The following is a 22,899-nucleotide window of genomic DNA, read 5'->3' as shown; positions in this document are numbered from 1 at the left end:
GAGCACCCTGCTTCATCTCGAATAAAGGGCTCTAGGAAGGATAGTTTTATTAGTGTGTGTGTGTGTGTGTGTGTGTGTGTGTGTGTGTGTGTGTGTGTGTGAGAGAGAGAGAGAGAGAGAGAGAGAGAGAGAGAGAGAGAGAGAGAGAGAAGGTATGTAGTGCAGGCACACGTATGCTACAGTCAATATGTTGAGGCCACAGAAAAACTTGGTGGAGTCATTTCTCTCCTTCCACCTTTATGTGAATTCCAGAGATCAAACTCAGGTCCTCAGGCTTAGGTGGAGAGCACTCTAGCTGCTGAGCCATCTCTCTGACCCCTAAAATAGTTTCTCCACATCACTCATCTGTGTTCTGATTTCCAGTTTCTTATAAATGTCACTATTTGGATCAGGAGCCACAGTCCTGCATAGTGAGACTGTCTTCCCTTCCTCTCCCTCCTTCTCTTCCTCTTTTCGCTCCTTCCCTTCCTTGCTGTCCTCTTCTTGCCCACCTCCCCCCTAGAAGGTTGTTTGTTGAATGTGGTACCTGTTCCGACTGGTGTGCACAGCTGTCCATTCTCTTTCCATCCTCACTTCTGTGACTCCACACTTGCCTACATCCCGTGGCTGATCCCTCCCCTGACCTATTGTACCTCTGAACTCTTGCATCTCACACAGAATCCTCAGTGTCAGCTTGTCTCTGTGCATATCCAAGACAGAGCAAGAATAGGCTGAGGGGATGAGGTAGGGAGAGGTGGGGGCATCCAGCCACCTTGTTGCCTCAGCTTCTGAGAATAAGGACAACAATTAGCATGAGACACTGGACATCATGGGTACTAGGTGAGTGTCTTAGTCACTGTCCTGTTGCTGTGAAGGGACACTGTGACCAAGGTAACTCTTATAAAAGAAAGTATTTAACTGGGGGCTTGCTTATGGTTCCAGAGGGTCAGTCCATTATCATCATGGCAAGGAGCATGGGGCATGCAAGCATGCATGGTTTTGGAGCATTAGCTGAGAACTTTACCTGATCCACAGGGATCGGGCAAAGAGCCACTGGGCCTGGCATGAGCTTTTGAAACCTCAGAACCCATCCCCCAGTGACATACTTTCTTTAACAATCTGATTCTTCTTTCATTCTTCTAATTCTTCTCAAACAGTTTATCAACTGGGGACTAAATATGCAAATCTATGAGCCGATGGAAGCCGTTCTTACTTGAACCGCTACAGTAAATCTGGGTGAGAGGAGTGGTCCTTTAAAGTGGATTTGGAGCAAAGGATATAGGAATATTGATAGAGTGCTTTCCTAGCATTTATGAAGCTTTGGTTTTAATCCCCAATACCACATGGTGATGGATGTTTTTACAAACCAAATACTTGGAGGTAAAGCAGGAGGATCAGGAGTTCAGGGCCAGCCTTGACTATGTGGTGAATTTAAGGCCAGCCTGGGGTTTATGAGAACCTATCTCAAACAAATAAATACATAATGGATAAGCAAAACAGTGTATGGGGAGTTAATTGGGGGTGGATGGGATATTTGAGTAAAAAGATTCTCAAACAAGAACAAGGAGTCTAGAAAATGGAAAGGGATGAGGCATTGGCAGGGAAGAGAAGAACCAGTGCCCTTCAGAGAAACAGAGGCAGATGGAGTTGGCAGTTAGACATAGAGGCCTGTTGAAGCTTAACTTAGGCCGAGAGCCCTGGGCTAGCTTTGTCACTCCATGCCCAGAATGCTGCTTAAAGGATCAAGCAACCGGATCGGGCACCAGGTGGCTGCTGAGAACAGCAGCTCTGTGACCTCGAGGGTTACTCCTGGAGGCCAGCCAGGAAGGGCCTTGCTCTCCAGGCTGGAATCAAGAAGCTGGGCTTCCTTGAAAGGTGTGCCAAGATGAGGCTGTGGGCACATGTGTGCTGACGGGGGACCTGCTTACAGGTCGCCAGGAAGCTCGTGCAGCAATGTCAGAGGTGTTTCCACTTGCATGGGGTGCTGAGGCCCCCCTCCCTGCAGAGGGAGACCTGAGGGACAGAAGACAGTTGTTTAGATTTCGTCCAAGCTCCGGGTCAGTCCAGAGCTATATGGAGGAGTCAGTCATCCTCACTCGAGGCAGAGTGGCCTTGGTGAGTGAGGTTGGGATGTTCTGTGTGGTACAGGGCTTCCTGGACCTCCCTCCCAGGAGGAGCTGTCCTCATGCGGTCTCTGAGAAAGAGCACAGAGGTTCCCTCCTCTTTAGCGTTCTGAAGGCCAAGGTTAGTGGAGCCACCTGTGTTCAGCCCGCTTTTTGCATGGTGACCCCATCATAAAGCACAGACTGAGGGCCACCTAACTCATTTCATGTTCCTGGTTAGATAAGCAGAAGTGATCAGTGTCAGTCTGGTAGTTGTGCTGAGAAGGTAAGTGTGCCTGTGTAGGCTGGGAGTTGGAAGTTTGCACCTTATGGCAGTCTTCCAGGAGGTTCAAAGAGATGTCCCAGGCTTGCTGGGGGCATCAGGCCCCCAGGTCAGCTCTGACCATGGGTGACTCCTCCAGGAAGGGCCATGAGCTCCCTGTGCACTGTCACAATGTACCTTACCTTCTGGGGCTGCCTGGTAGCGTGTTGCTGATGCTTCCTCTCTTCTCCTTCCAGAGCTGGAACACAGCTGGCATTGGCGAAACCCTGACAGATGATCTGCCTGCCTTCAGCCTCACACCTCTCGAGTACATCAGCAATGTAAGAGCTTCTTGGGTGTGCTCCAAAGTGGCCTCTGCATTTCGCAGCTCACCTTGGCTTCTGATTCCCTCTGGGCAGTCAATAGCTGTTTGTGCTGTGGGGACCTGGTTTGGGATCATCTTCATTCATCTCCTGGGCAAATGTAGCAGAGCCATAAGAATTTCAGATGCTAAGACACTGTCACACCTGCCCCTCTCTTCCAGTGTGACCCCTAAGGAAATTCTGACTTGGGATATCAAGGAACAGGTGGCCAAATTATTTTCTGTTCTTCTATACCTACCTTAAAACACAAACAATTGTGAATTGTAATGGAAGGAAGTGCCTGAAATCGGCACAGGTGGCACCATGTGTCTGTCTTGTCCACTTGTGACAAATGTTGTATTAGCTGTGGGCTTGCCCCGAATGCCTTACAAGTTTCCCCTTTGCGATTCTGCATCAGCCCAGAAGGTTCTGCCATCTTTGTCTTCTAGTGCGAAATTACAATGCCATTTTCTCTCTAGACTGTAGTTATGAATGGCAGCTTCCAAGTGTAGTCCCTTCCTTCTCCTGGCTAGGCCATCTTGGAGGGGGAGAAACAGAACCAGGTGCTAGTCCAAATGATGGGACTGAGTGCACTTGCTGACGTTAGCACCTCAGTGGCCTTATCTGTGAGCAGTGAGGAGACCTCAACTGTACACAGCGCTTTTGATCTCACAAAGTTCTTTGGTACCCACTGCCCCATTGAAGCAGGTGATGCTGGACGCATTTCAGGACATTGGAGCCACTATTGAGAAGGATGTATCTACAGGGAGGAGCAGTCCTCCATTTGTGTGTGTGTGTGTGTGTGTGTGTGTGTGTGTGTGTGTGTGTGTGTGTGTGTGTAAGGAGTGTACCTGTGGAGACCAGAGGCCAGCTAGCCGTGTGTGTGTGTGTGTGTGTGTGTGTGTGTGTGTGTGTGTGTGTGTGTGTGTTTGTGTAAGGAGTGTGCGTGTGGAGACCAGAGGCCAGCTAGCAGCCAGTATATGTTTGTGTGTGTGTGTGTGTGTGTGTGTGTGTGTGTGTGTGTGTGTGTGTGTGTAGTGTGCATGCAGAGACCAGCTTGCCTGCCACCTTGTTTTTGAGCTAGTTAATGAGCCCCAGGGATCCACCTGTCTGTTTCCCCAGCCCTGGGGATTATAGCATGGCCCACCACACCTGGCTTTTGGCATGGGTGCTGGAGGAAGAACTCTGTTCTCCCTCAGGCTTGTGTAGCAATGCTCCTCTGGCTGGGCTCTCCCCAGCCCTTAGTGGTTGTTCTGAGGTGTTACCATGACTAGTATTGCCTCACACTGGTGCGCGTCCCAGGTCCAGCAGTTTTGTCTCTCATAAGCGAACTTTTGGAGTCATTAGCTAGGTGTGTCAGTGTCAAGCTGAAAGTGCTTTCTTTTGTTTCAGATTGGGCAGTACATCATGTCCCTGCCCTTGAATCTTGAGCCATTTGTGACTCAAGAGGACTCCGCATTAGAGCTGGCCTTGCATGCTGGGAAGCTGCCGTTTCCTCCTGAGCAAGGTAAGAGGAACAGGAAGCCATAGCGCCTGCTGTCCAGGGAATAGTGGACGCCATCTCAACACCTCGTCAGCCACTGTCCAGGGAATAGTGGATGCCATCTCAACACCTCGTCAGCCGAAAATCTCTCTAAACTCCCAGAAATGTAGCCATCAAATGTAAACTAGAAACACTGGGTTGGTGGCTCATGCCTATTATCCCAGCAAGTGGGAGGCTGAGGCAGGAGGACCACTCTAAGTATGAGACCAGCCAGGGCTACATAGTAAGTCCCAGACTAACCTGGACTACAGAATAAGACCTCCCCAAAAAACAATCAAAAAAAAAAAAAACAAAACCAAACGAAAAACAGATACACATGTACTACATAATGGGAGCTAAGAAAGACTGAGTGCCCTTCTGAGGAGCTTTGGCAGGGATGAGGTCTGACCAGGGTTAGCGGAAGAGCAGTCTTGCTTTGCTCTGCAGCGTGCCCTGAGACCAGGGCAGAAAACGCCGCAGGGAGTCCAGAGTGCCCACAGCTGGGGAGGCAGTGGCAAGGACATCCTGGGATCTTGGTGACGAGTGGTGGTGACAGTGATTTCACAAGTGCAGGGTCCCATGGATATGCACCCTTGCTCTCTGGGAGCGAGTAGGTAAGCTGCCAGTTCACAAGGACAGGTTTTCTTGTTGTCATAAGCAGCTTTCCAGAGTGTGTCCTGGGCAGATGCCTCTGCCTACCCCTCGCTCGTGCCTCCACACGTCCCCCTGTTCTACACTGATAAGGCAACTGGCACTCACTTAACTGCCTCCTTTTGCTGGTTTTCTGCACCTGACAGAGGTGAGCAGGGACACTTACTTGCTGATCAAAAAATCACCTTAACTCCCAATATTGGATATTTTTTTAAGTAAAGAAAAATACAAATTTGATATGTAAAAGATTCAGCCACTCATATGGAGTAACACAATGAAGATAAAACTGCTTTGGAAGGTTAAAATTGAGAGAAGCTAAAAGGCATCCCATGAAAATGCAGATAAAAAGGAAGCAGAATGACTATGAGAGGAAGTTGAACCCAAGTCAAGGAAGTGAGACCCAAGTGATTATTTTCTGTTGATATAAAATGTGTCCCACAACGACCTGTGGCAGGCACTAACAACGCTGAGGTATGCAGGGAAGAGACTGTCAGACACATGATGAGAACTGACAAAACCATAGTACTCTAGCTTTGACAGATCAAAAAGAATTAATGAGTCTGGAAGAGGAATTGAGCAGAACGATCAGGATGCTGGATTGAGTCAGTGTGTCAAACTTTTATCCCACAGAACAGACTGGACAAGTGTCCATAGTCATTTCCAGAATTATACAGACAAAACTTCCATAAGTCTCACAGGCTCATAAGCAAGAGGGACACTCAGAGCTTTTTGTAAAAGCTTTGAAAGTTCAGATTTTAAAATTTGAAATTTACTCAGTTGAAATATAGGTAAATATTAATATAATTTTAGGAGTAGGTAGAAGATTTTTAAATGAGAGGTAGAAACGATAAAGGAAATTGAAAAGTGAGCTGGGTGTGGTGACTTGATCCCAGCACTCAGGAGACAGAGGCAGGTAGATCTCTGAGTTTGTGGCTAGCCAGGGCTACATAGTAAGACCCTGTCTCAAAAGAAAAGAAGAGAAGAGACAAAACAAGACAAGAAAAGAAAGAAATGAAAAGAAGAGAAGAGAAGAAAAAAGAAAGAAAAAGGAAAGCAACACAACACATGCCTATGTATACTCTTAGCACTGTGTTGAGGTAGGAAGGTTGTGAATTGGAGACTAGCTAGGCCTACATAGTGAAAGCCTGTCTCAAACAAACAAACAACAACAACAGAAACAAATGGGGTGGGGTATTGGTGAAATTATTAGGGCCACTCCGCGTAGTTAAAAGGGAGGTTTATTTTGTGGGGTAACTTACAAGTGAAGGGATAGGTAACAGGGTCTGGGAAAGGTGTAGCGCAGTCCGGTGGTGTTCTCTGGAGAACTCTGCTCGGTCTACCTCCAGCGTCCAGGGTCCAAGACAGCTGGCACATCCAGATCTCGGGTCTTCAGGGTCATCTCTTGGCCCCGCCTTGTAGGTGGGCTGACTGGAGATGGCTCAGCACTTAAGACACTTGTTGCTCTTGCACAGGACCAAGGTTTAATTTCCAGCTCCTGTGTGGTTGCACACAACTGTCTGTAAGTCCAGTTCCAGGGATCTGATGCCCTTCTTCATCTAAGCGCACATGGTGTACATACGTGTATACAGACGAAACACACAGCCTTAGTCCACTGCTGTAAGGTGGTATGTCCAGTTTTGAAAATAAAATAAATGAAATGAGCCAAAAGTATGGTGACACATACTTTTAATCCCAACACCCAGGAGGCAGAGGTAGGCAGATCTTTGTTGAGTTCAAGGCCAGTCAAAGCTATGTAGAGAGACCCTGTTTCAAAACAAACAAACAAACAAGTAAATAAAATGAGTAAATTCAATAAAAAATAAACCAGAGTGGGAAAAAGAGTAAGATAAGCTGGATGAAACAGCAGCATCTATGACAAATGACAGCTAGTATTTTTATTCTATAAAAGCCTTTACAAATGAATAAGAAAAAGAAGATAAACACCCACAGAAAAAGAGGAGATTCCATTCCTCTGGAAACTTAGATTGTATAATTCAAACCTGTTTTCCTTCCTTCCTTCTTTTTTTTAATTATTTTAGTTTTTGTTAGGTGTGTGTGTCTGTGGGTGGGTGGGTATGTGCATGTAAGTGCAGATGCTGGTGGATTCCAGAGACGTCGGATTTCTCTGGAGCCAGAAGCACGGGGCTGTGAGCTGCTCTGTCTAGGTGTCCTCTGCAAGACACAGTATGTGTTCTTAACTGCTGAGCTGTCCCTCGGGCCCTTCATTCCTACCATATTAAATATAAACTCACGCATGGCATCCTCAGCCTCTGTGGGCAGTTGAAGGCATTCATAGAACCCCAGAAATATATGTGATGGTATTAATCTGTTGCTACCTGCAAATGGGAATGGGATTGACTATGCTAGAACCAGTCGGATTGTGTGTGTGTGTGTGGATCAGCTCTTCTGCATGTGTGGGTTCCACACTTGTGGATCCTACCAACTGGGACCAGAAATAATTGCCAGTGTCCATTTCATATGGACTGAACATTCACGGACTTTTTTGTTGTCGGTGGAACCAGTTCTCTGTTTACACAGCACTTACATTGCATTGGGGAGTGGAAGCAATGTAGAGATGATTTAAGTATGCAGGAGGATATATATATATGTATATATTATATATATGTATATATGTGTATATATATAATATATGTATATATGTGTGTGTATATGTATATATGTGTATATATAATATATGTATATATATGTGTGTATATATGTATATATGTATATATATATGATATGAAAAGACTACATTAATAAGAGATTGAAATTTTTTCATACCTTTTAGATCAGGAATTCTGCTATATGATTATGCTAACAAAATGATGAGTAGAACTCTGAATATTCATCTCAGAATTGCTTATTAAAGCAGAACATGGAAAAAGATGAGAAACTGTTGATACTGCTTTAAAGACTGGTGACTGGGGGCAGTTCAGTGATGGAGCACTTGCTTCCCATACATGAGGCCTAAGCCGTGGGTTCCATCTCCAGTAGGGGGAGAAAAACGTTGTTTTTTCCCCCCTAGATAGATCCATAATGTGGAATGCTGTGCGGCCACTAAAATATGAAAGACTGGGCCTGGAGAAATGGCTCAGCAGTTGAACCCTTACTGCTCATTCATAGGACCTGGGTTTGGTTCCCAGCACCTACATGGCCACTCACAACATCCTATAACTCCAGACCCAGAGGATCTGATGCCCTCTTCTGGCCTCTGTGAGCTACTGTATATACATGGTGCACATAGGCTCTTGTAAGCTCACATATATAAACTTAAATAAAAACTAGGGCCGGGCGGAGGTGGCGCACGCCTTTAATCCAAGCACTCGGGAGGCAGAGCCAGGCAGATCTCTGTGAGTTCAAGGCCAGCCTGGACTACCAAGTGAGTTCCAGGAAAAGGGGCAAAGCTACACAGAGAAACCCTGTCTCGAAAAACCAAAAAATAAATAAATAAATAATAATAATAATAAAATAATAATAATAGTAATAATAAAAACTAGGTAATTTTTTAAAAATATATAAGAGGCTATTTGAGAATTTAGATGTCAGTGTATTAATTATGAAGAACAGTTATGATATATGCAATATGCAATGTGATTCCATTTTAAAACTTATTAGGAATATAAGTGCAGAAAGACCAGAGTACTTTAGTCCATCGATGTAAATGGCATGTCCAGTTTGGAAACAGTATTTCCGATAAAAGTGACAATATACTTACCCTTTGGCTTGTCAGGTTTTATTTCTATTTTAGCTGTCTGTCTGTCTGTCTGTCTGTCTGTCTGTCTGTCTGTCTATCTATCTATCTATCCATCCATCTATTTTGTTTTTCGAGACCCAGTTTCTCTATGTAACTTTGGATTTCCTGGAACTCACTCTGTAGCTCAGGCTGGCCTTGAACTCATAGAGATCTACCTGCCTCTGTCTCCCAAGTGCTGGGATTAATGGCATACGCCGCCACCACCACCAGCCAGGTTTTATTTCTAAATACAGATCCTAGAGCCTCTTCCTTGTGTGCCTCACCTACATCTGTAAAGATTTGCCTGGTAACTTGGCAACAACCCCAGCTTCGAACCAACCCACATGTCCATTGCCAGAAACATGGACACAAATCAGGGTACAGTGGCACAGTGAAATAATATGCAGCGTGAAAATGAGTGAGGCTAGTTGGGCATGGTGGCACATGTCTTCAGTCCCAGCACTCTGGTGTGCAGAGGCGGGTGGAGCCAGACACGTTGGGAAGCATGTGAGAAGAGCACATGGAGAGGCTGCAGGGCAGGGCAGGAGACCTGGTCATCTGGGACTTGCTTGTGTGCCTGCAGAGAGGCGTGGGAGTTCCACACACCTCTGGCAAGGGCGTTTTTCTCGTCCAGGGAAATATTTCATAGATGTTGACTATACAGTTCTCCAAAACATATGGAATGTGCATGCAAGGTTTTATTTTGTTTTGTTTGTTGTTGTTTTGAGACAAGGACTCACTATGTGGCCCATTCTAACTTCAAACTTATCATGATTCTCCTGCCTCAGTCTCCCAAGTCTTGAACCTACAGCTTCAATGTGCACGATGCATTCTACCATATTTATGATATGGCTTATACTTTAGACAAGAAAACCGAAGGTGAGATCCTGATGATGGAATGCAAATTGGCCAAGGGCTTTGAGGGCCTCTCCGTTCCTCACCTGGGAATCAGTTCTAGAAATATCTCTCCTAACAGAGGTGCTTAGGAGGAGGATTATTCCAAAACTGTTTGCTACAGGGGAAAAAATTCACCTGATCTCAATATTTATTACTAGCAGAGTAAATATCTTGTGATGTGGTTTTAGCTACTTTGCTATTGCCATATTGCCATGACAAAACACCATGCCAAGGCAAGTTAAAAAAGAAAGTATTTAATTTGGGGACTCATGGTTCCAGAGGGTTAGAATCCATGACAACCATGGTGGGGAGCATGGCAGCAGTCAGGCATGATGCTGGAGCAGTAATTGAGAGCTTCCATGCTGAGGCAATAACCTTGAGTCAGAGGGGTGGGGACGACTCAGAATGACACAGACTTTTAAAAACCTCAAAGCCCACCCAGCAACATACCTCCTCCAACAGGGCCACACCTCCTAATCCTTCCCAAACAGTTCCACTGTCTGGGGTCTAAGCATTTAAATATATGAGCCTATGAGGGCCATTCTCATTCAAACCAACACAGATTTCTTCATAATTTGTCAGTTTTCTTCATTAAAAAGAGTTAAAAACATTAGCACTTCTCAGGTAAGATCTTCAGAGACATTAAGGAAAACAATGAGGCATGAACCAATACTTAGTTTTCCCTATCTCATGCCTTGTTCTGTGAAGGAGCTCTAAATAAATCTAGATCCCAAGTGGTCAGCCTTTAACTCATGTACACAGGAGCAACACTAAATAACTGAGTAGGTTGTGTGTATGTGACAATAATAATTAAGGATCATGAATTTCAAAAGGAATGGGAGAGAGATGGGAGGAATTGGAGATGTGTAAATGATGTAAATACAGCATTCAATATGAAATTCTAAAAAAAAAAAAAAATCTTAAAATGACAATAAAACCCCAAAGAAAACAGGTCTAGGGGATACATATCAAGGAGGGTGCAGTGGCCACTCTAGATGGGGTGGATTGTATGAACGACATTTATCTGTCTTCACTGTGTTTTGAAATGCCTTCATTTTTCAAAAACTTAGGATATAGTTCTCTATTTAAAAAATATTTTGATGTGTATTTATGTGTGTCTTTGTGTGGTTATGTGCACATGAGTGCAGGAACCCTTGAAGGCTAGAAAAAGGTATCAGATCCCCTGGGTTGAAGGTATAGGTGGTTGTGAGCCACCCGATGGGTGCTGGGGACAAAACCTGGCTTCTCTGCAAGAACAACCAGTGCTCTTAACCTCTGGGCCATCTCTCCAGCCCTAAGAATGCATTTCTCTGTTGTGTGTAAAACTCTGCATACACCAAAACAGTAATAATCACTGAGGGATGGAGATGTCATGCACATCATTTTTATTTTCATTTGTTTACTAATGTACTTTTCATTTATATATTTATTTAACTTTTTCTTTTAAAATAAATACTTCTCTCAGACAACACATCTCGACCACAGTTTCACCCCCTTTGTTTAACTTTTTGATGCTTGGGATCCAGCTTAGGGCTGTGCATTCTAAGCATTCATCTACCATTGTGCCACAGCTCAGCTCTTAATATACCTTGTAAATTTAAAACCATCAATCCTGTCTTCATAGGAATTTTACACAGATGAACTCAGCATCCAGCTTTAAGAGCAGCTCCTGCTTTTTTCTCTTCCACTTACCTTCTTTGCTGGACCATTTACATAAATCTCAGGTGTCTCCTCTCTTCGTGGATGTTGTGTTGTGTGTGTGGTTGATAAGGACTGAAAGCTGGTTCAGATGCCTTGGGAAGAAAGTTGTCCTGCTGTGTGTACTGCCTGCTGCACTGCATCAGGAACAGCATAGTGTCTTGTTCCACTAGGCTATCTATGGATATCTGCATATCACTCACTCACAGATGTTTACTAATCATTTACTATGTGTGGGCAGTTAGGAGGGCCTCACCAGAGTAAATTTCAACAGTACTTAAAAATATGACAGTATCAACAACATTAATCCAGAGATTTGGGTTTTGTTTGTTGTTTTGAGACAGGACTCATGTAGCCCAGGCTGGCCTTACACTTGATATATAGTCAAGGATGGCCTTAAGCTCCTCCTGCCTCCAGCATTCTAGTGCTAGGATTAAAGACGTGCACCACCATGCACAGCAATATTTGTTGCCATTTTCTTCCTTTTTTCTGTTTTCTTTTCTTTTCTTTCTTTCTTTTTTTTTTTTTTTTTTTGGTGGTGCTGGGATTGAATCTAGGGCCTTGAGCATGCTAAGTAAATTTTTATCACTGAGCGCCATTCCCATCCAACATACTCAAATTTTATTGAGGGGGAGCAGTGAGTGAGTGAGTGAGTGAGTGAGTGTGTGTGTGTGTGTGTGTGTGTACATGTGTATGTGTGCACTCATGTATCCCACAGTGCATATGTGGAGGTCAGAGAACAATTTGTAACAGTCAGTTCTCTCCTCCCACTGTGAGATCCAGGGCTTGAACTTCAGTCCTCAGGCTTGTCAAGCACCGATTCATCTTTCCACCCCCTCAAAAATTAAACACCCAGAAAATAGGAAAGAATTACACAGTGAGCATTCATACATAATCTGGTTGTTTCTAGCTTTTGTTTGTTTTTGAGACAGGATCTCTCTATATAATATAGCCGTGGCTGTCCTGGAACTCAATAGGTAGACTAGTCTAGACTCGAGCTCACAGAGATCCGCCTGCCTCTGCCTCCTGAGGCTAGGATTAAAGGCATGTACTGCTGTGCCTGGCTTTCATTTCTAGCATTCTAACATTGCAGATTTAAGGAACAAGATGGTATGGACCTGATGATGTATGCCTATTGTCTTGGTATTTAAGAGGCAGGAGGATCACAAGTTTGAGATAGCCTGGGTTACATATCAAGTTCCAAGATACAGACCCTGTCTCAAAAAACAAAACAAAAAAAACAGTAACAACGAACTTGCTTACCTGGGCATAGTGGCACATACCTTTAATGAAGGCATGGCTACCCTGGTATACTCAAAGTAGTCCAGCCTAGCCTCAAACTCAGGATAGTAGTCTTGCACATTTGACACTGTTTTTCTTGAAAATTTTTATTTATTATTATTACTGAAAGTTATTATCATCATTATATAGTTCTTGTTGAAAATAAATTTCATTCATGGATGATATTCATTTACTCATTTGTTTGCTTATGTATTTGAGACTGGGTGGGCATTGTGTATTCCAGGCAGGCCTCAAACTCTCCGAAGCCACTGATGACCTTGAGCTCTCAATCCTCCTGCCTCATGCCTTTACCTCCCAAGTGCTGGGATTACAACATGTACCACCATGCTCACACCCAGGGTCTGGTACATTCGAGTCACTGTACTGCTTGAGCTCTGTCTCCAGCCCTCCTGGGCACTTTTTAAAACATTTTTATTTTGTGTATATGGGTGTTTTGCCTGTGTATGTCTGTACACCGCATGCATGTAGATTCTTTGTAAGAGCACCAAGTGCTCAAATTTCTGGATGGCCTGTGCTGCAGGGCTGGCTTTGCTGTGCTGGCATGCCTCTTCCTTCCTGCCTGGAGTGTACCGAGGGGCAGCCAGAGCTGCCCAGACCTAGCAGGAGCTTGGTGCATCAGGACTTGTTTTATTCCCGAGAAACTGCCCCTCGTCCTCTGTTCTCCTACAGTGCCTGGCTTTGGCCTTCTCGTCACCCCGGCACAGCTGTCTCCTGAGCTTTCAGCTTTGGCCTTGGTCTTCTTCGTCCCTTTTCCTTACATTCTGTGTGACTGTGGCTTCCACGGCAGCTCCATGGAACCAGGGCTCCTGTTACTCTCTGTACAGGTGGTAGGTGGTCTCAGAGAGGCCGGGTGGAGCTCCCCAGAGGTGGAGTTGTTTTGAGGCTCAGTCTTAGTTCCAGCATGGCCCCTGTCTTACACATTGCTTCTTTGTGCCCTCAGTGCCCACTCTACCTTTGCTTGGAGGCTCTCATCTCTGTTTGGGGTCCTCGTCTGCCTGTACAAGTCCTGGCCTCCATGGCTTGATTTGGTTCCCAGGACTTGAGTAGCCACATCAGTGTGACTCCTTTTCAGAGCTCTCCTGTCCCTGTCAGTGTCCGTGGACCCACAGGCTCCTTGTTCTGTTTCCCACGGAGCCTATTAGCTCCCTGGCACATTAGGGCATGTAGCACTTACTGGGAGCCAGGACACTAAGAGGTGACTTTTTCTGAGCAGATGTAATATTTCTCTATGACCTTTTTTCTGCTTCAGGGGATGAACTACCTGAGTTGGACAACATGGCTGACAGCTGGCTAGGCTCCATTGCCAGAGCCACCATGCAGACCTATTGTGATGTGATCCTCCAGATCCCGGAGGTGACCCCGCACTCCACCAAGCAGCTGGCTACAGATATTGGTAAGTGTCCATGGGTTGGGCAGGAAGAGAGAAACAGTTGCAAGTTCGACTTCCCTCTTGACCTCCAGGAATGTCACCCCAAAGCTCCTCCTAACTTCCCTTCTGGAGTTGATTGTGAAGCTGGGTAGAAAGGATTCTGGAAGGCCATGGATGTGGAGAACTATTACGGGGGCTTTGGTGAGATGCATTGGAGCGAGCGAGGCAGCCTGGCCCTGCCTGGTCTTCCACTCACTGACATAGTAATTACTAACCTAACATTTATGGAGCACTTACTGCATACCAGGCAGGTCAGGCACTGAACAAGCTTGTGTCCATTGTGTGATGCAATCCTGTAGGAAGGTGATGCTGTATGACAAGGCCACATGCTGGCTCCTCCATGGTCCCCATCAGAATGCTATGCTGCCCCAGGTCAGAGCGCATGGCTTCCCCACTCCCTTCTCCTGGGGTTTTAAGTGGTCTGGAGAGAGGGTGGAGGAGTCTTAACAGTCAGCTCCAGGGACCATCCCAGCTGTGACCTGGGTGACTAGGGCTGAGCCAGGCCCCACTTGGGTTTGTTTTGCTGATGAATTAGAAGCAAGGTTCAGCCCTCGGGTCCTCAGAGTGGTTAGTGATGGGGCCAGCCTACAATCCAGCTGCCCTGAGTCCCTCACTCTGCCCATTTCCGTCTGCCTTTGGCTCTTCCTAGAGGCACCACCTGCCTTTAGTGATTTTCCTAGGCACAAGTATTCAGAGATGGATAAGGAAATTCAGATGCCCTTTGGTATGCCCAACTGGTACAGGCGAGAGCATGGAGGAGCCACCTGGAAGGGAGTGGTGGTCCATCAGATGCTGGGATTGCCCTAGAGTTCAGTGGTCCATGTCATCCTTCTTCTTCCCTCCCTGCTTATCAACACTGCTTGAACACCTACTGTGTGCCAGCTGTAGCGCTAAGGATAGCATGCGGCAGGGATGAGTGTTTCTTCGCCCATTGAGCATAAGGAAGTGGGTTTAAGGGCTGGAAAGGATGCCGAGCACTGAGGCCTGTGGCAAGGAACGGGAGACATTCAAATTAAGCATTCATACAACAACATAAAACATAGCTGGCCAGACACATGTCGTGGCTGACTGGGGCCTGCTGGTTTTACCACTGAGCTGAGCCTGGCGAAGAAGACCTAAGGAAGAGCCCGCCCTGCCCTGCAGTTCAGGTCTGGACAGAGAAGAGGTGAACCCAGGCAGCAATCTGAGGGTCAGGAGGAACAGGGGTGGCTTGGGTGGTGCTGCCTCTCCAGGCCTTTGAGCAGAAAGAGGGGGAAGGAGGCATGATGTGCCTAGGTGTGGTCCCCCCAACACAACAGATGCTTTAAGGCCTCTGCCCCATCTCACCTCCATCCCCACTGCCTGGTGGGTACCGACTTCATGGGCAGGGTTGGTAAAGGTGGCACTCCTGGCTGCAGCTGGGTGTTTTTTGTTCTGACAGTGCTGCCCAGACTGTTAGGTGGTTAGAATCCAGGGCTGCTTTTTTAGAATGTGTTAGCTGAGAGTTTTTGTGTCCTGCCTGATCCCCAGCTACTCAGAACCAAGTGAACACACAGAGGCTTATATTAATTAAAACTGTTCAGCCATTAGTTCAGGCTTACTACTGACTAGCTCTTACACTTACACTGTTAATCTATATGTCGCCACATGTTCCGTGGCTTTACCTGTGTGCCATTACATGCTGTTCCCTGGACGGTGGACTGGTGTCTCCCCTGACTCAGCCTTCCTCTTCCCAGAATTCTTCTCTCTGCTTATCCCGCCTATACTGTACTTCCTGCCTGGCTACTAGCCAATCAGCATCTTATTTATCAACCAAATCAGAGCAACACACATTCACAGCATACAGAACGACATTCCCATCAAGAATGACTGACCCCTGGAGGTCTGTGTCTCTCTCTTGAGACAAGGTCTCACTGCATAGCCATGGCTGGGCTAGAACTCACTATGTAGGCAGGCTGTCCTCGAACTCACAGAGCTCCACCTACCTCTGCCTTTGAGTGCTAAAGATGTCCCACCATGCCCAGCTAGAGGTTGATCTTCACCATCATGTTCAATTTGATCTGGGTTTGGGCTAGTAAATCTGCATTAACTAGTTCTCAGGAGTGAGCTGGGAAGTGTGGCCTGCCTTGTGTTAAGTTCCCAGAGGGAGGCTTTGGTTGTTCAGCAGGCCCATGTTCCCCCCACCCCTTGCTTCTCTACATGCTGGAGAGCATCCTGGGGGGTGGGATGAGGGAGCAGCTGCCTTTTACACTGGTGTTAGATGGGAGGAGGAGTGCAAGCTGGCAATGCTGGCTGGTTCTTGATTAAATTAGAATTCCGGGGCTCAGGTTGTATAGTCCCCAGTGAAGGCCCGCCTGCGGGAGAAGCAGGGGAGCACCCAGTATTTGGGAGGCCATGTACCGCTGTACCTGTACTGTACCACTGAGCCTGCCTCTTCTTCCCCCACAGACTATCTGATCAACGTGATGGACGCACTGGGTCTGCAGCCATCCCGTACCCTCCAGAACATCGTGACGCTCTTGAAGGCCAAGCCTGAGGAATACAGACAGGTCAGCAAAGGCCTGCCACGCCGCCTTGCCTCCACGGTGGCCACCATGCGTGGTATAAATTACTGACCAATTCTGGGAAGAGGGTCCCGGACAGAGTCATGGCCAGCGTCTGCCTCAGTGACTCTCAGAATGGGTTCATTCTCCCGGCATCTGCCAGTGATGGGGCAGTGTGTGTGGAAGATGCTTTCGTTTCTTAGAAGCCAGGCGTGGTGGTGCATGTCTGCAGTCCTTGGAAGGCAGAGGCAGGAGGATTGCTGTGAGTTTGAGGTCATCCTGGGCTAGTGTGAGACCCAGTCTCTACAAGGAAAAGGCTGTGAATGAGAAGTAATGTATTATTTATCAGAGAGGACTTTTCAGGTGATTTTAAAAAATAACTTGATCTTAAAAGTGGCATTAATAAACACTGCGGTGGGACAAAGGCTGTCTCCTTCTTCTCTGGTGACGTCTGGGTGCTCGCATACTGAGCAGGGCCCGGGGACATTGGGGTGGGTCGGGCTGTGAAGGAGCTGGGCCTTCGCCAGTGCAGAGGTAGCAGAGGAGGAAAAAACGGTGAGCAGGTGGACAGGAAGGCAGAGGCACAAGTGCTAGGAAGAGGCTGCCAGGTGGGAGGAGGTGGGAGGAGGTGGGGGGAGGTGGAGAGAGGTGGGGGAGGGGTGGAGGGAGATGGAGAGAGGTGGGGGAGGGGTGGGGGGAGGTGGTGGAGGGAGGTGGGAGGAGGTGGGGGGAGGGGTGGAGGGAGGTGGAGAGAGGTGGGGGAGGGGTGGGGAGAGGTGGAGGGAGGTGGGAGGAGGTAGGGGGAGATGGGAGGAGGTAGGGGGAGGTGGAGGGAGGTGGGAGGAGGTAGGGGGAGGTGGAGGGAGGTGGGAGGAGGTAGGGGGAGGTGGAGGGAGGTGGGAGGAGGTAGGGGGAGGTGGGAGGAGGTAGGGGGAGGTGGAGGGAGGTGGGAGGAGGTAGAGGGAGGTGGGAGGAGGTAGGGGGAGGTGGGAGGAGGTAGGGGGAGGTGGGGGAGGTGGGAGGAGGTAGGGGGAGGTGGGAGGAGGTAGGGGGAGGTGGGAGGAGGTAGGGGGAGGTGGGGGAGGTGGGAGGAGGTAGGGGGAGGTAGGCAGCCAGCTGAGGATTTGAAGGTCTGCAACTGGGAGAGAGGCTTCCCAGCAGAAAGAAGCAAGGAGCAAGTGCAGAGGCTGCGATCAGCCAGGGTGGCTGGAGAGGAGGACAGCGGGCATTCAGGTTGGGGGAGCGGCCCAGTCAGATAGGATCTTACAGGCTGTGGTGGGAATGTGGGCTTCTCTGTTTATTTTTTTTGTTTGTTTGCTTTTGTTTTTTACTTTATTTAACTTTTATTTTATGTGCATTGGTGTGTAGGTGTCAGATCCCCTGGAAATGGAGTTACAGGCAGTTGTGAACTACCATGTGGGTGCTGGGAATTGAACCCAGGTCCTCTGGAAGAACAGCCAGTGCTCTTAACCACTGAGCCATCTCTCCAGCCTTTTTTTTTTTTTAAATTTACAGGATGATGCAAATTTCACACACCACCCCCCCCTTTTTTTTTTTATCTTTTTGGTCTCTTGCATCCGTACTTGTTTAGGCTGCTTGGCTTATATGTAACAGAAAATAACATCGCCTAAATGACTTGAGTCAAGAGGAATTAATTTTCCCACAGTGAGAAGTCAGAGGGTGAGGGCTCCAGCAGCTGACGTAGCGCCTGGATAGAGTAGGGACTTTGCCAGGGCTCATGGTGGGTGACGCTGGCAGTGTGACTGTCACACCTGTGTTGGGGGGAGACCATGGGATGGGTTGGAGAGACATGGCTCCCCCTTCTACCAGGCGATCAGCCATGCTCCACCAGCCCCGGCTGACTTCTCGGCCGTATCGGCCATTTCTTGGTCACAAAGTAGGCCCCAGCTGCAAGGGGTGCTGGGAAAGGGCGGCACAGGGCCCGCTTCAGGATTTCTCAAGCTTAGCCCTTGCAGCGTTTGGAGTCAAATAGCTTTGCTGGGAAACTGTTCTTTACATCAGCCTGGCTTCTGTCCACTAGCTACCAGGCATGTAGCTCTCACTGGGACAACCAAAACTACCTTCAGGGATTCCCAGAAGGCCACATCAGATAGGGAATCACTGGTTCGAGCAACCAGGATTTACCCTCCAGGGTGAGCAGATGCCTACCCTGAACAAAGTTGGTTATTTATTAGTTAGTGTCACCAGGGGTCTAATCACCGCCTCATAAATGATAGGCGAGCACTCTCTCTGAGCTAAGCCCAGCCCTTGTTATTTCGGCTTGAGGTGATGTCTTACAAAGTTGTCCAGGCTAATCCAAACTTGCTTTGTACCCAGACAAGCCATGAACTTGTGACTGTCTTTCCTCAGCCTCTCAAGGAGCTAGCCTGCACTACCAGGTCTGACTTCTTTTTCACTCTGTAGCCAGTGCTGGCCTCAAACTCACCATCTTCCTGCCTCGGCCTCCCAAGTGCTGGGGTTAGGGGCATTCACAACCACACCTGGCTAAAATCAGCTGTCTCTCGGCAAGAAAGTGGGAGCAGCGAAGGGTGCCTCTGAGAGGACTGCTTGTCCGAATTAAGCTCAGCCAAGACCCCAGGTGTGAAGCTTTACTTGTTGCTGGGGTCTCTCAGAGAGTCCCACCACAGCCTTGGGAGGCATAGGCTGGTATCTGTAGCCTAGAGAGGTTTGGGGACTTCCCAGGCCAATCACCTGCCTTGTGGCAAGCTAGAGTTTAGAGTTAAGCCTGGTGACCATAGTATCTACATTCTTAACCCAGTGCCAGGCTGCCTTCTTAGGGCACCGTGTGGGAGGTGCATGACCTGGGTGACACATGCTCTGGGAGGCACACAGTGTGGGGACACTTAATCCCAGCAGGTCAGCCTGCTTGTGCCACCCTGTGGAGTGGTGCACCACACCCATGAGGCTACCAGGGCTAGCCCCTCACTGAGGCTCTCCTTATACCTTGGGAACTAGTTTGCCTGGTGTGGACAACAGTATCAGCTGTGACCTTGCCCTGAGAAAAATACTTTGCTTTCTCATGGGTTGGTCACGGACTGTCCCTGGCAGGAGTCAAATCTGGAAGTGTGGAAGGTCACAGATACTGCTGGTAGTGCACATTGTGGTGACTGGAGCCCGTGAGAAGCCTTAGGCTTTAGAAGGATGGCCTGGGGCTGGATTCAAGACTCTGCAGGCTCCCAGCTGTGTGATCTTTGGAAAGTCACTCCCTCTTTGTGCCAGATTCTAGGGCCCCGTGATGGTTCCCGGCTCTTACTTAACCACCTGAAGAGCCATTGTGATATAGTGGGAGCAATGACATGGCAAGTTCATGTTCATTGGTCATTCAGAGTCTCCAGCGTCTTAACCTAGCTTCCTTCTGGAGATGAAGTGGAAATCCTACATTGTCTTGGGTGATTTGAGTGTGACCAACCTGTTCCCAGTGCTAAAAAGGCCCTGGAAGGATAGAACAATATTCTTCTAGACCAGGCACAGGGTGGCTGGGCAGCCAGGTCAGAGCTACCTTAACAATGGGGGGTGGGCATTGAAGCCATCACCCTGGAGCCTGACCCTTACCATCCCGAGAGTGAGGACAGCAAGCCAGTTCAGATGTGGTTCCTGGCTTGCGCATCTGCAGATGGCTGCAAAGTGTCTGAGCAGAACCTCTTCTTGAGTCAGTGGCTTCCCTCCCTCCACAGATTCTCCCAGGATAGCTGGTTGGTGTCTTCCATCCCCAGTCACAGCCTGGCCTATATGAGACACTGTCTCAAAAAAACAAGGGCTGGAGAGATGGCTCGGCATTTAAAAGCACTGAATGCTCTTCCAGAGGACCTGGGCTTGATCCCTAGCACAATATGACCACTCACAACCGTCCATATCTGTAGTTCCAGAGGGATCCGATGCCTTCTGGCCTCTTAGGGTTCTACATATATGTGGCACACAGATGTATACACAGCCAAAACACTCATGAAATAAACACCCACCCCCAATCCTAATAAGCAGGTTTATTTAGCTCAAGGTTCTGAAGGTTGGTAGATCTGAGACTGAGGGGTCAGCATTCAGATGTCATGACTTGGCAGAATCAGCCTGTGGGGAGGCTCAGCTTTCTGTCCCTTATGAAGCCACTGATGCAGCTCCTCAAGGTGGCTCAGGAGGCAGAGATGCTTGCTGCACCCCACATGGTGGGAGGAGAGGACTGACTGTTGCACCTTAGCCTCTGACCTCCACGAGAGTTCCACGCTGTACTCAGTGTGACACGCTCGTGTACACACACAAATGTAGATAAAAAATAAAAACCAGCAATGCGCACTCTGATAACTTCAACCCCAGTTACCACCCAGTGTGACAGCGCCAAATGCCGTCAACAGAGTACTTGCTGGGTCTTTTGTTCCTTTGCTTTGGTACTGGGAGTGGACTTCCTGTGTGTTGGGCAAGCACTCCACCACAGAGCTACATTCCCAACTCAGCAGATGACAGGCACATTAATTTTCAATATGAATCTCAGAGGAGCTTTTCAAGCATGGCAGTCACTTCCTAGAATAGTGATTGTGAGTGTCTTTGCACCTCCAGCCTCAATTTACTTTCTTTCTAAATAGGATATTATTCGTAAGTGTGGTGGCTCAGCCCAACACTCAGGAGGCGAAGAAAGGCAGATTTCCCTGTAGTTTACATAGGGAGTTCTAGGCCAGCCAAGGTACATAGTGAGACCCTGACTCCAAACAAACAAACAAATAAATAAATAAAGAAGCTGGCATATTACTGCTCCCGGGTCATGAGGGTGGCGTGAAATGAGAATTATACAGCACTCAGCATGAGGGCCAGGGAGATGCTTCATTCAGTAAAGTGTTTGCCGCATGAGCATGAAAACTTGAGTTCAGATCCCCAGCACCCACATCAAAACAAAACAAGACAACCACAAAACCCCAGGCACAGTGGCCTGGGCCTGTAACTACAGCTGTCACCAGGTTGGAGACAGGGAACAAGGTCGGAGATCCCTAGAACTCATTGGCTGGCCAGCCTCGCTGGTCTGTGAGCGCCAGGTTCAGTGAGATGCTCTATCTCAAAAAGCTAAGGTGAGTGCAATCAAGGGAGAGACCTGACCTTGACTCTGGGCTTTCCTATGGATGTGCACAGGCATGTACATGTGTATACACCACACATATGTGCACACACCACACGCACAACACTACTATTAAAATGGTAAGGTGCTCAGCATGGGGTCTGGCACATGGTGGTAAGTACTTGATGTACTATAGCTGTTGCTTAGTGATGACAATAAAGGGTGATGGTGAGTGTGTCAGGGCCTTGACACAACAAAGCTGAGGTTACCACCAAGTGACTCCAGTCTGCACCTAGCTGGGCCCTGAACCAGGAGATCCAGTGTCCCCCATACAGCCTTTAGCTTGACCCAGGTGGGCACTGCCTTCCTCCACAGGTGTGGCAGTGGGCCTTGATGGCCGGCCAAGGAGCCCCCCTGATCTCCACCCACCAGGCTAGACCCTCAGACAGCAGGCTCTGTAACCAGAGCTCCTTTCTCACTGGGACTTGGCAGGTTGCAGCGGGGCTCTGCCAGGTTCAGCCACCCACACCAGCCAGCAGCACCTTGCCTTGTCTCTGAGGAGTCATCAGAGTTGCCATATTTAACAGCAAAGGATCCAGGCCATTCACTTAAGTTTGAATGTAAAAGAAACAAATGACTTATTCATATAATACATCCCAACTATTGTATGGATGTAATTACACTACAAAACTTATTTTGGGCTCCCCGAAATTGGTTTAACTAAGTGGCCTGAATTTTATCTGGCACCCCTAGGCACCAGGCCCCACCCGCCTCAGACTCTGATTTGCTGGGTGTTATGGTGGCTTTAGGTCTGGGCACATAGAATTGGGTCTTCCAAGCTGAGCAGTTTATCCAGCTCATTGACCATGCTGATTGGCTAAGATATAGGGATATGACTCAGTCAGGGACCAGTGAGTATCAGCCTGGAGTGGGTATTAAGAGAGACCTCCAGAGGTTCCCAGAAGCAGAGACTGAATTACTTGGGATGCTTGAGAGCATTTATTTGTTTTGTGTGGTTTGTTTGGTTTGGTTTCTTGAGATAGTCTCACTATGTAGTCCAAGCTGGTCTTGAACTCAGATCTCCCTGCCTTAGCCTTCCAAGTGCCGGGATTGCAGGCATCTGACCTCCACCCCCATGACTGGTTTGAGTTTTTTCTACTTGTCTGTGCACCCTAAAGAAATAGGTTGGGTGGCACTGCAGAGGCCCTCCGACAGATGCTTTGGGGACAACTTGGAAGGAAGTGCACAATTCCCAAGCTAGAGCTGCCCCTGTCCTGCCTAAAAGCTCTTGGCTCCCAAGGCAGCATGCTTGCCCTTTCCACACCCCAGACATACTCCAGGACACCCCAGCTACCTACTGGGACAAAGGACAAATCTCCAC

The 22,899-nt window shown here is 47.9% G+C and overlaps 1 protein-coding gene across 1 annotated transcript in view; it reads left to right on the top strand.

Moving 5' to 3' along the window:
* The window catches only part of Cog7 (component of oligomeric golgi complex 7), a 73,355-nt gene extending 56,469 nt beyond the window's left edge, over positions 1-16,886 (top strand). Inside the window, exons 14-17 of the mRNA XM_006980339.4 lie at positions 2,601-2,684; positions 4,098-4,212; positions 13,761-13,904; positions 16,368-16,886. Of these exons, the coding sequence (XP_006980401.1) occupies positions 2,601-2,684; positions 4,098-4,212; positions 13,761-13,904; positions 16,368-16,534 (510 nt within the window). The 3' untranslated portion in view covers positions 16,535-16,886. The remainder of the gene's footprint in view (positions 1-2,600; positions 2,685-4,097; positions 4,213-13,760; positions 13,905-16,367) is intronic.
* The last annotated feature ends 6,013 nt before the right edge of the window (positions 16,887-22,899 follow it).

This window comes from Peromyscus maniculatus, chromosome 1 (assembly GCF_049852395.1).
Source record: "Peromyscus maniculatus bairdii isolate BWxNUB_F1_BW_parent chromosome 1, HU_Pman_BW_mat_3.1, whole genome shotgun sequence".
Taxonomy (NCBI): Eukaryota; Metazoa; Chordata; class Mammalia; order Rodentia; family Cricetidae; genus Peromyscus; species Peromyscus maniculatus.
This window is presented reverse-complemented; position numbering and strand designations above follow the sequence as displayed.